Source organism: Camelus ferus, chromosome 21 (genome assembly GCF_009834535.1).
Source record: "Camelus ferus isolate YT-003-E chromosome 21, BCGSAC_Cfer_1.0, whole genome shotgun sequence".
Taxonomy (NCBI): Eukaryota; Metazoa; Chordata; class Mammalia; order Artiodactyla; family Camelidae; genus Camelus; species Camelus ferus.
This window is the reverse complement of record NC_045716.1, coordinates 2,985,397-2,997,837: the sequence shown is the minus strand read 5'-3', so window position 1 is coordinate 2,997,837 and position 12,441 is coordinate 2,985,397. Positions and strand designations below refer to the sequence as shown.

Here is a 12,441-nt window from a genome sequence, read left to right as displayed (position 1 = left end):
ACTTCAGCTTTTTCCCTGTGATCCCAGTCTAAGTAAGCTTGGAGCTATGGATTATTTTTAAGTAACTGGAAATCCTTGCTCATGCCTCAGATTCTCCACTGGATTCACAGTCACTAGCATTGGACTGTGCAGTGGCGCTCTCTGGGACACTGGCAGAGACGGTGTCCCATCTCGCTCTCTCAGCTCCACACCCACTGAGAGCTGCTGCCCAGGCACTGATCCCTGTGCCCACTCCCAGGATCAGGAAGCTGGGTCTGCATTTGTGCCTTGGTCAAAGGGTGCCTGTCCTTGTAGCAGTGAATGGCAGCAGCTGACAAATACTCGGGAAGGACTGGCTGCTTTTTTTTTCTTTTTTTCCCCTAACCAGCCCAGTGGATCCCATTGGCTAAGGGTGTCTGCAGGAACCAAATAGTGATTTAATAACAGGTATACTGTGATGACAGCTCTCCATCCTTTTCATTCAAAGGCCTCTAAAATGCCGTATGATATCACTTATATGTGGAATCTTAAAAAACAAAAAGGACACAAATGAACTAATTATTTATAACGTAGATGACTGATTTCTTGAATATGTGCAAGCACATCTGACTGTCCTTTATGACTGGAGTGCTGCGTTCTGTTGATTCTTATTTTGTGGTTGGCTTTATTCCTTTGATAACTAGGTAAGTTTAAAAAGCTAAAGCTCTAAACTGTTCTTAGAAACAATGAAGAGTACATATATGTAAATTTTAAAAAATATGTTCAGTATACGTATGTATTTACATGCAATATATTGATATTTGCAGTCAAACAAAAAGTCCTCTAAAGGCTTGGCTAACTTGGTCCCTGTCCTTTTACCGCATCACCATGTAAGCATCCCCCTGCCTAGCCATCAACCCCAGAGGCTGTCACCTCAGCATCACCTCTGAAATCATTCCACCCGGTTCATAAGCCAACAGACACAGCGCCGGTACAGAGTAGTCCCTTCAGTAAGTGTTCATGGCATTGAATTGTTTAGTTTGGCCAGGGATGTTGGCACAATAAAACCATATTCTTACTGAGAGTGGAGGAAAATTTTTAAAAGACCATGACTGCTTAATATTTAAACAAACTGTTCACTGTTTAAACCCTGGCATTTTTCCGCCAAATGGAGAAACTGAGCAGAAACTGGTTTACAATCTAGCACTGGTCTTCCATATGGCTGAGTGTGACAAATGATGTCATTTGTCACAGATATGCTGGTCGCCAGCAGAATGATGAGTGGTTCCAAGTGCAGGCTGAAAACAGTGGTTTCTCTTTTCCAGTGCTGTTTTTTTTTTTTTAATTTTCTATTCTAGGGCTAGCCACCTGTAAGTTACCAGGCTTACAAGCCAGCCAAGGCTAAAGGATGTTGCCTTTGCTGGGAAGGAAGTCTTGTCTGGGTGGGAATTAGTAGCGGCACCTACGTCATGACTGCTTCTCTCTCGCTTGCTCTCATGCACACATCACCTCTGAACCTGGCATTGCTTTGCAGGAGTGGCCGGAGTGGATACCCTTCGATGAGTCCACTCTCCCCGCAGGAAATATTCCAGTTGGCTTGTATGGACCCAGCCGATGATGGACAGTTCCAGGAACAGCAGTCTCTGGTGAATGAATGAGTTACATGACCTCAAAAATACTTCCTTGGTTTCCTGATCCCTCCCACTCTCATTTTCAAATTTTATTTCATAGCCATGATCCACCAGAAAAAGCCTTTCTGATAGTTCAACCAATTACCCTGGGCGTTAGCTGCCACCTGCCCTTTCATAGCGGAGTCTCATGTACTCTGACAAATGCTCCCTCTTCAGATCCTGCTGCCCCAGACCACCCTTACCTGCTGCAGGAACTCATGATGCTTCAGGTCAAGCCCTCTTGATTTACACCCCTGTGCATTACATGGAGGAGCAGAAGCCACAAATAAAATCTTGCCTTTGATAAGGAGCCTTAGGATGAATCACAAGAATGAGTGGCACCAACTGGGCAGCTTCACAGAGAACAAAAATGCCACCCGCCAGCCCCTTAGCTCCGCCCGCCTCCTGGAGAACTCAGGGGTAGCATGTAAGAATCTCGGTCCTCTACTCAGTGTGGGTTCAGGCAGACTGGCCCTTTTGGTCCTAATTCTAAAAGGTCAAATACATTCTGAGAGTTCCCTGAAATCACTCTCTGGAGTCTAAAGATTTTCATGAGCAGAAATGGTAAAATTCCTGAGAACTCTCTTAAATGGAGTTTAAACTTAGAGACAAGAGGGCAGATGGAACTTTAGATTTTGCTAATCCAAAGCCAAAATGTGATTCCCAGAGATGATGGACTTTATTATTCTTAGTTCAGGAGCTAAGGAATAAAGTTCCCTCCTGAGCTTAGCGTCAAAGCCCAGGTGTTCACCGGCCGGGAGAGAGAAAGGGTAAAACCCGATCTTTGCAATAGAGTGTGCAGCCTGCTTGTACTGAGTGAGTTCCATGTCATTTTGATTCTAATTCATCTGTGTTCTTCTCTCCCCTTCTTTTTTCCTGACCCCTCCCCACTGCTACTGTGTACCCCAGAGCCTTCCTGAATGGGCGTGTGGGCGTGGCCTGCTTGTGGGGGGCTTGTCTGATGGAATGGGTACCCTTCAGAGGGGAAAAAAGCATTTCAGTCGCCCCAGCAAATGAGTGATTCCATGTCCTGTAGCTGACAAGACAGGGACTTGTGCGTGGTCATGCTGGGGAGACAGACCAGACCCCCCCCCCCCACCTCGGATGTGAGTAGTTACTTGAGTGCGTTCTTGGTAAGGTGGATAAGAGTCCTTGGAGTAAGTAAGTCCCTGCCTTCCTCTCTGCGGAACTTAGCTCCAAGGCCCAGGGACTAATTGGTACAGACAGTTTAATTCTTAACAGGGCCCCTCAGTATTTGTTGGCTTGCCTGGCGATGTGTCTGGTGGGATAAGCCTCAATAACGTGTCCTTTCTCTCACAGGGAGGCTTTACTGCCTCATCCCTTCTGCGGGCTCCCCAGGGCTGAGCCGTAGTGCCAGGACTTCTCGGCTGTGTGTTCATCTCGTTGTCAGTACTGGTGTCTGTAGTTCAATCCCGGTGTCAGCCCGTGCTGCACACTCACCGCTGTGTACTCCTGCCCACCCCCTGGCCCCCGCTCCACGTGCTGGGCCACAGCCGTGGTGCGTGTGTGCGTGGGTGTCTCGTGCCACCTCTGACACCACAGACTGCAGCGTTGTTACCGCGTAAACTGCAGTGTCGCACCTGTGTCGAGTCGCACCTGTGTGCTTTATAAAGCATACACTGCAAACACTGTACCTTCCTCAAGTGCACACATCACATGTCCTGTGAAGGGACTCCTCCCGTTCACGCCAGGAACCACTCAGCCAAATGGTCATGGATGGGTGCCGAGGGGATGTCTCAGGCACCCTTTCCTTTAACAGTCCCCTACGCTTATGCCCATGTTGCTAGGCTATCATTTCCTAAACATAAAATAGCTTTTCTCTGGTATAATCTCCAGATGGCCAAGATATTCCTAGGTCTCTTTGTTGGGTGGCCATGTACACAGTTTTTAAATCAGCTCTATTCTATGGAGTGACACTAGCTATCTAAATAGAGCATGTACATTTGCCAAACTAACATTATTTAGCCAGGAAAATTAAATAATTTGGGTAGGACCTTAGAGATTTCCAATCCAGCCTACTTAAAGCTCTCAACTTGCACAGACCACCAGTACAATAGCCATTGCCCAGATGTGGTGACTGAAGTCTTGAAAAGTGGCTAGTCCAAATTGAGCTGCTCCCTAAGTGTACAATACATTCCAGTGGCAAAGGCTGGGTACCAAAAAATGCAGCTCATTAATTTTTTTAATATTGATTACATCTCACCATGAGAATATTTGGATAGATTGGGTTAAATAAAATCTATTATTAAATTTCATGTTTCTTTTTACTTTTTAAACTATAACCACTAGATGATTTAAAATTACCTAAGCGGTTTGCATTCTGTTTCTACTGGACTGCACTAGTCCAGAGCATTCCTGGAAGATGGCCACCCACTCCCTTTTTTTGGATGCTTTTAATCATCAGAAACCTCTTAAGAATCACGTCTTAAGGTTTGAGAACATATATTGGACATCCGAAATTGGTGACTTCCCTTAAAAAATGGTTTCTATGTAATTGGCAGATGGCTTCTACAGATTAAAAGACTAAACCCAGCACTACCAACTCTCAAAGTAAGTTTCACAAAGCTGTAAAATCTAAAGCATTGCTTAGCGATAAATAAGGTCCTCTCAGACCTGGTTAGGGCTTTCTGTTTGGGACATCTGGTATAGCAGGCATATGCACACCGACAGAGACAGACATATACATACAACCGAGACCTTAAAGGCGCAAGTCTCTCTTCTAAAAGCCACTCTTCGTATGGAGGAGGCAGAATCACCCACTGGAAGTGAGAAGCAATGAGATGGAACCAAGTCCCACAAGCTTGGCTGTGTGTTTATTTCTAGGAGCCAGAGGTTAGTGAATTAGAAAGCGCGCAGCCCTCTAACCATGGCATCTACCTTCCTTCGGACACCCAGGAGCATGCGGGATCGGGGAGGGCGTCCTCTATGCCACGCCTGACTATGGATCCCCAGGTAAAGAGCAACCACCACCTGCCATGTGCAGTGGCATCCTGGGCTGCATGGAACTGGTGGGTTATGAAGAAACAGCTGACATTTTCAGGTGATCCCTTGACTTGTCCCCAACCCCCTTTGCTATAAGCAAAACCTGGCTCGTGGGCCTTCTCTCCAGAGCCTGCTCCTCCCCATTAATGAGGCAAAATGGCGTCCCTCCCTGCAGATGGGCTTAACATCAAGATTCAGCCAACCATCGCAAGAAGTGTTTCCCAGGACTTTCCCCTGTGTATCTCCCCCTCCTTTTCTCCCCTCCTGGCTCCTCTAGCACGTAGGCAGTTACTTACACACACAGCTCTGTGTCAGAACTGTCTGTCCTAACCGGTGCAGGCCACGCCTCATTTCTTTGTCTGTTTTCCTGGCTTCCTTTTTTTTTCTGTCTGTCTGTCTTACGTCGAGTTTTGACAGAGACAAGAAGTTTTTGTGGATCTGTTTGAACATCTGTGGCAACTCAAAGTGCCAGAGTTGAAGGCGGAGCGGGGGTGGGGTGGGTGATGGAGGGACAGCAGTGCGTCCTCAGCAGCTGTTCAGTCAGTTACACGCTCGCCGCAGCTCTAGCGCGCCAGGGCGGGGCCCTCCCCGGGGAGGGCAGACTGCAGAAGGCAAAGCCGTGCTCGTTTCTTGGTGTAGACATTTTGACAGCTGCCCTCACTTAGTTCCAAGTGGCTCCAGGTTCACGGCAGGTTCTGGCCAAGTCTCTGTGGTAGATGGCTCGATGGGGGGCTTGCATAGAACACTCAGCTGCTTGCTTTCCTGAGCCTGAAGAGATGCCCTGCACCAGACCAGTGACTCTGTTAACAGACATTTTCTGGAAGCGCCTCCCCAGCTGAGGTCTGAGCGAGAGGGACTGGAGGGAGGTTACAGTTTGCATCCTTCAGCAATCCCAGTCCCACTCCTCCCCGACTTTTAGATCCTTTCGGTAATTAATCTGGACCTTGTGTTCCTCTGGGGGGCTCCTGTTTCAGGTGGTGACGGACCCTAGCTCCATGAGACGCTCATTTTCCACTATCCGGGACAAGCGTTCAAACTCCTCGTGGCTAGAGGAGTTCTCCATGGAGCGAAGCAGCGAAAACACGTACAAGTCGCGCCGCCGGAGCTACCACTCCTCGCTGAGGCTGTCAGCCCACCGCCTGGGCTCCGACTCTGGTGAGGGCCTCCCCCCTCGCCCCTCCTGGGGGCTGCTTCCCTGGCGGGCTGATTCTGGCAAGAACCGAAAATCACTGGGGTGGAATCCAGATCAAGACCGGGTCGCGGAGAGTGAAGGCTGCTCCTTCACAAAGGGGGTACTCTCTCTGACTCCCATCCTGAAACAAAGCAACAAACCCCCCATCCTCATCACAGAGGCTCCAGAGATGCCTTTCCTCCAGGGGAGGGCCACAGAAATCATTAAAACGGGCAGTTTCCAGCGGCAGTCTGCAAAACCACGGGCCACGGTGATGCTCCCAGCGCCCCTGGCGGGGGCTGGGCTTTGCCACCAACGCTACTTCAACCCAGACAGTGCTGCCTGGGATCGCTTTGTCTTTGAGTTGTTGTTTTTTTTTTTTTAAGGAAAAGGGTCATATAGAAAATCATGAGTCTGGCTCAAACTCTTTACTACATGAGGAAACAAAGATAGAAAAGCAGTGACATGCCCCATGTCACAGCGCCCATAAGTGACAGAAATGGGACTAGAAGTGAAATCCTTTGACTTCAGTCCCAGGGCATTATGGTAACTGTGTCATTCCTTTGTTCGTAGCAACTTCTTAATTCCTTTCTACTAGTGCCATCTTCCACCCCAAAATTACACACTCATGTTTAGGACCCAGAGAATTCCTGGGCCACGTTGCTGGCAAAGAGTCTGCTTCATGGTGTCTAGCATAAATGGAAACACAAGTGAACAGTTGCATCACTGGGTGCATGAGTCTCTCCAGTGGCAACCTGCACACTTCCCTCGTCACAAAAGGGTAATATTCCAACCTTCCTCTCCTGCCCTGCTTTCCAATCACTTGTTGGCATGTCCGCAGAGGCCAGGGTCCTGGAGGGGCCTAGTCCCAGGCCGTAAGACTTGTCTTTCGGTTCAGCGGCCAGGGTGGGCAGAGCTATGACCAGCTGCTTTTGTCATCTCTCACAGGCCACAAGTCCGACACCCACCGCTCAGGGGGCAGAGAGCGGGGACGATCGAAAGAGCGGAAGCACCTTCTGTCCCCTGACGTGTCCCGCTGCAACTCCGAGGAGCGAGGGACCCAGGCCGACTGGGAGTCCCCAGAGCGCCGTCAGTCCCGGTCTCCCAGTGAGGGCAGGTCACAGACCCCCAACCGACAGGTGAGCACGGGGAATAAGCGGCGTCTCTGCAGAAAGACGGGAAGGCACAGGCTTTTAACATTAGGTGCAAAACCCGGGCATCCTGCACCCACACAGACCTCAGTGTCCAGGAGACTACGTCCACTGTGCAGAGAGGTTAGCTACTTAATGCCTGTGTGCTCAGAAATACGAATTCACAGAAAAGCAGAGCCCCCCAAGAAAGACAGTGGTGTCTAGGGGAGCATTTCGTCTCTGTTCCTCAGATCCAGAGGCACAAAGTCACAACAAGTAAGCTCACAAATACCTCAGGCAGATTTAAGAGGAAAGCTTTGTCTTTTTCTTTTCTTTTTTTTTTTTTTTTTAGCCAGGAAAGTCTCTTTGACCTTAGTATTGGTTGGAACAGTTTTTCATCCCTCAACATAGGATTCCTAAGTCAGATCTATTTAACTTTTGGGATGGCTGGAAACTAGACAAATGAAAGCCATCTCTCCTTCTGGCCTGTGGCTGAAGCAGGAGCCTGTGTCTAAGAATAACTCCCAGAGCGGAGTGCAAACATTCTCTGGCTCTGTTCTTTTGTCCCCACTGCCATCCCTGCCCGACGTCTCAGAGCCCAGCTGGGAGGCCCCACTCACCTGTGGTGAGCAGTGGGGACGAGTAGCCGACACTCAGAGGCAGTTGAGACGTTCACTTCCAGAGCAGTGGTGTCGAGTTTTAGTGCAGCACAGAGTCACCGAGGGCCTGTTGTCACTGCACATTCCTGGGACCTCAAGGCTTCTGCTTCAGCAGTGAGACCCACTGGAGAGTGGAACCCACAAGTCTGCACTTGGAAAGACCCCAGCATCTCCTAGGCGATCTCGAGCAGGTGGTTCCTAGGTCACACGCGCACCTTGAGAAAACACCGTCCTGGAGGTCCATGTACCCACACCCGAGTCAGGGGCCCTTGGGAATAGCTGAGCAGGTCATGTAAGGCCTGAGCTGGCAGATGAGTGTGTGTCGTCGAAGCTGCATTAGCCTCAGCAAGCGACTGGCAACACAGATGCGAAAGGAGAAGAGGGAAGCCCTTTGCTGCTCCCTTAGGTCCAATTCCCAAGAAAGTTCCCCAGACAGAGCAACTCTAGAGCCTTCGATCACCTTTCACGTAGCTGTCTTGCCCCAAGGCTGAAGGCTTTCTTTCGGGGTGCCCTGTGCTAGAGAGGACGTCCACGTCCTTGCTGCTCAACTCAGCGCGTCTGGCCCGTGGTCCAGCAGTCCCTGGGAGCTCATTAGAAATGCAGAATCTCAGGCCCCACCCAGGTCAGACTGTCTGACCCGCATCCGCGGTTTAACAAGACCCCCCAGGAACATGTAAGCGTATTGAAAGTTGACGTGCCCTGGTCTCCATGGCACTGGCTCCTCAGTCTCCTTTAATCTCTGCGTCCCTGAGCGGATGTGAGCGAGGGGACTCTCGTGGCTCTCTGTAGGAAGGGTTAGGAACCTTCACACGGTCCCAAGTAGGGACAAAGCCAAACCCAGTCTAACATGACGTGTTTCTCCCGCCGCACAGGGCACGGGGTCCCTGAGCGAAAGCTCCATCCCTTCCGTCTCTGACACCAGTACCCCAAGACGAAGTCGTCGGCAGCTCCCCCCTGTCCCTCCCAAGCCTCGGCCCCTCCTTTCCTACAGCTCCCTGATGAGACACAGTGGAAGCATCTCCCCACCTGCTGATGGAAGCGAGGGTGGCTCCCCACTGGCCTCCCAAACTCTGGAGAGCAGCGACGCCGGCCTGCCTGAGTCTTCCAATCCGCGGCACAGCGCCGCAGGGCCTGCGCCCCTCCCCACAGCGCTACATCTCCGAGCCCTACCTGGCCCTGCACGAAGACTCGCACGCCTCGGACTGCGGCGAGGAGGAGACGCTCACCTTCGAAGCCGCCGTGGCTACCAGCCTGGGCCGCTCCAACACCATCGGCTCGGCCCCGCCCCTGCGGCACAGCTGGCAGATGCCCAACGGGCACTATCGGCGGCGGAGGCGCGGGGGGCCTGGACCAGGCATGATGTGTGGCGCTGTCAGCGACCTCCTGAGTGACACAGAAGAGGACGACAAATGCTAGAGGCTGCTCCCCCCTCCGATGCATGCTCTTCTCTCATGCGGGGAAAACCAAGACCCAAATTGGGAAGCCGGTGCGGCCCGGGGGGGAGGAAGAGGGAGGAAGGAGACGGATGGAAGGACACGGTGCGCTATCAGAGAAGAGGAAGGAAAGGACGAGAGGAACACCAGTCCAGCCCACCGAATCGCTTTGTTTCCCTGTGCAGGATGGGCACTGCCATAGTTCTGCCTCTCTGCTGGGGAAAGAACACACAAGAACACGGAGGGTTAGTCCCAGGGGAGAAGGGACACAAGGATGGCTTTGCTTCCCCTTGCCCCTGCCCACTTTTCTACAGCCCTGGCAGGGCCGAGCCGGCCTGCGTCCACGCCCATTGCCCTGAGAAGCCTGGAAGACTTTGTGACTCTTAACTGAGGAGTCGTGAAGACGCTAGGAGAGGAACCTTGTCCCCCACCAGCTCGTGTTCCTCAGCCAGTGCCACTGCCACCAGGGTGACTGCAGCAGCATCTCATGTGTGACCCTGGGGCTTGCTTCCCCCAGAGAAGCACAGGCTGAGTTCAGGATGCCAGGGATAGGAGGCGGGGAGGGAGGAGGAAGGAGAAGGCCTCGGGCGCTGTGGCGGCAGCAGCGAGGGCTGGTCTGGATGAGCAAAGCCATAGTCCGGCAGCCCACGCCATAGAGGAGGGGACCAAAGAAGCAGCGAGCTGGTGGTGCTGGGCGGGGCCATCCTGTCAGCCACTCAGGCTAAGGAGGGCCCCTGGCGTCCACAGAGGTGCCTGAGGCTCTGGTAAGGGTGATACTGTCAAAGGATTTAACAACCTGTGTAACCAGGCCACCAGCTGATTAGAGTGGGGTCCAGCCTCAGTGCTGGGGTGCCATGCCACGGCGGGCCTGAGCCTTGGAGACGCTGGCCGTGGAGCAGCCTAGGGTAGGGTGAGGCCGTGGAGCAGCCTAGGCACTTAGGGGGCTCCAGGCAGAGTCTGTATTCCAACCAGCAGAGAAGTGGTCCAGTGTGTGGAACAGCATCAAGGCCACCCCAGTACACGCCGGCTGAGTGTCAGCCCAGACTCTGGTCCAGGAGGCAGAGGGCCTCTCTGCCAAGCGGCAAGGCCAGTGCGGCCGAGTGCCCGTGGCCTGGCGACCCCCCAAGAGGGCAGCACACATATCCAAGGTGGACTACGCACCACCTGGTAGGGACTTCCATAGAGATGGGAGAGGCCAGCAGATCGAAACAAGAGAAGCTGCAGTGAGAGAGGCGGTCTGCAGGGAGGGACCTCGGTCTGGCAGCTTCTGCAGCTGGTTTGTGGTTGAGGCTCAGCAGGTCAGGGGACTGCAAGGTGATTAGTAAACATACCTCAGCATAGACACCGGCTGCTCTTCTAGCAAAGCTGGCTTGGATGGGCTTCAGCGCACAGTGTGACAGACCTGGGCCTTATCCCTGCCCCGAGTAGGCGCTGAGCAGGAGACAGCCTCAGGACATTGTTCCTAACCCCCAAAACTCAGATGCAGGGAGAAAAAGAGAGCCCTTCCTTGGCTGATCAGCGCTCCTTTTTTTTACATAGATTGTCCGCTCAGTAGACACACACCATCCCCTAGGTCCCTCTCCTTCCCCAGCACCGTCACTGAGGTGGAAGGTTCTCCTGGAGCAGGGACCAGGCAGGGCCCCCCTTTCCCAGCCAGGAGCAGATGGAGCCCGCCTCACGGAGCCCTCCCTGGGGAGGATCAGAGGTCCCCGGCCTGACCTGGCAGGGGATGAGCAGTCTGTACCCTCCTCCAGCCCAGACTCCACCTCTTGGGTAGAGGCAGTCCGTGGCCGTTATTTTTCTAAGAAGGAGCCTCTTTTCTCTTACAAAGTTGGTTTTTTTGTTTTGTTGTTGTTGACATAGAAATAAGGCATAGCTGCGTCAGCTCTGAAAAGTCAAGTTCAACCCTATGGCTGCAGAATCCTTTGAGTTGGCCCTGCCTTCTAGACATTGATGGGGCTGAATTCAGGACCCACCGTCAGCCCCCAAACCAAAGTTGTCCTGGGCCAGGAGACCAGGCATGCAGAGACAGAGGCCTCCTGCTCTCAAAGCCTCTTCCCTTTTCACTTTGCCCCCCGACTCAGCACACTTGGGGTACCCGGGAATGCGGTCTGTGACACCTGAGCCTAACAGGCGTAATGGTTGCACAAGACTCAGCTTCTGGGCTTTGTACTGTCTCAAAGGGTCCCTCTGCTCAGCGTCATTTCACGCCAAAGTGCTGCTCCAGGCTGCTTTGTGTGCGCAGAACTGCTTGCTTTCACCTCGGAAATGCAGCTTTCCCAGGGGACAGGCCGACGACAGGGGGGCCGTTCTGCGCCGGCCAGAGTCTACCGCCTTGTGTTCTGAGCGAGGGAGTGTGAAGTGACACCTCACGCCGTTGCACCAGGAGGAGTTCAGGCTGGCAGAGCAATTACCAGAAATGGAATTTGCCTGCAAACATTACAAACACACTACAAACACAAAATTTACCACGCCGGGAAAGCTTCCCGGACACCTGAACTCCTTAAACTCACACGCGCGTGCGCGCGCGCCGGGGTCCTGAGCAAAGCGGCACGAGTGTGGGTGCAGCCCTCCGCCACCTGGGCTCCTCTAGCGCTCGTGAACCTATGAACTCATCTTATTCAACTTCCCCTGACCAACAAATCAGGTTTCTTATCCCTTAGCCTGCATTACCCTTCTATTAAGGCCAGAAAAGCAAAGGCAATTTTCTGTTAAGTCACGGAACTCATTAGCATAATCTTATAATGGTTTCCTTCCGCCTCTGAATAAATAGGAACCCCGAACGCCCCTCTAATAGCCGACTGCGAGATCCAGTCCTAGGCAGGAGGTTCTGCCTTTTTCCCTTGAAAAGAGGCCCCCTTAAAACCCCAAAACCTGTGCTTCTCTTTGGATTACAAAGTGTGGCAGCAGCTTGAGAAATTGCAGGCGAAGTAGGACCAAGTACCAGGGTTGGATCTCACACTGAGTACCGTAGGCCCCCCTGAAGAATCTTTAGCTCCAGGCCCAGTTTCCCTTGCTAATATGAGTCTTCAGAGTCCCCTCAAAACCAAACAGAGGAAGGTGGTGGGGAGGGGAGGGGAAAAGAAGGGGGGGGGAGGGGAGGGGAAAAGAAGGAAGGAGAAGAAAGCAAGGCAGAGAGACGTTCTAACTAGGTTTGTGTTTAGACAGTCCTCTCTTCCCTTAAGCCTCCGTTCGGACTTCTGGGGCGGGTGGGGGGCATCCATCTTTCTTTCTGTGTATGTGTGTCCCTCTCCCTGTCTCAGTCCCCGCGGGACAGAGTGCCAGCAGCCCTTCAGACAAGGGGGGAGAGCTCCAGGCCAAGGTGCCCTGTGAGCTGGGGTCAGGGTACAATTACCGCCACTGTGAAGGAGCGGTACCCTTGAGCACCCCCCGGACACAACTGCCCCAGGTGGGGCT

General features: G+C 52.6%; 1 protein-coding gene across 1 annotated transcript in view; it reads left to right on the top strand.

Moving 5' to 3' along the window:
- CACNA1E (calcium voltage-gated channel subunit alpha1 E) overlaps window positions 1-12,081 on the top strand; it is a 345,678-nt gene extending 333,597 nt beyond the window's left edge. The window contains 6 exon segments of the mRNA XM_032463593.1: window positions 1,493-1,604; window positions 4,473-4,601; window positions 5,606-5,786; window positions 6,751-6,941; window positions 8,464-8,709; window positions 8,711-12,081. Of these exon segments, the coding sequence (XP_032319484.1) occupies window positions 1,493-1,604; window positions 4,473-4,601; window positions 5,606-5,786; window positions 6,751-6,941; window positions 8,464-8,709; window positions 8,711-9,007 (1,156 nt within the window). The 3' untranslated portion in view covers window positions 9,008-12,081.
- Window positions 12,082-12,441: the final 360 nt, after the last annotated feature.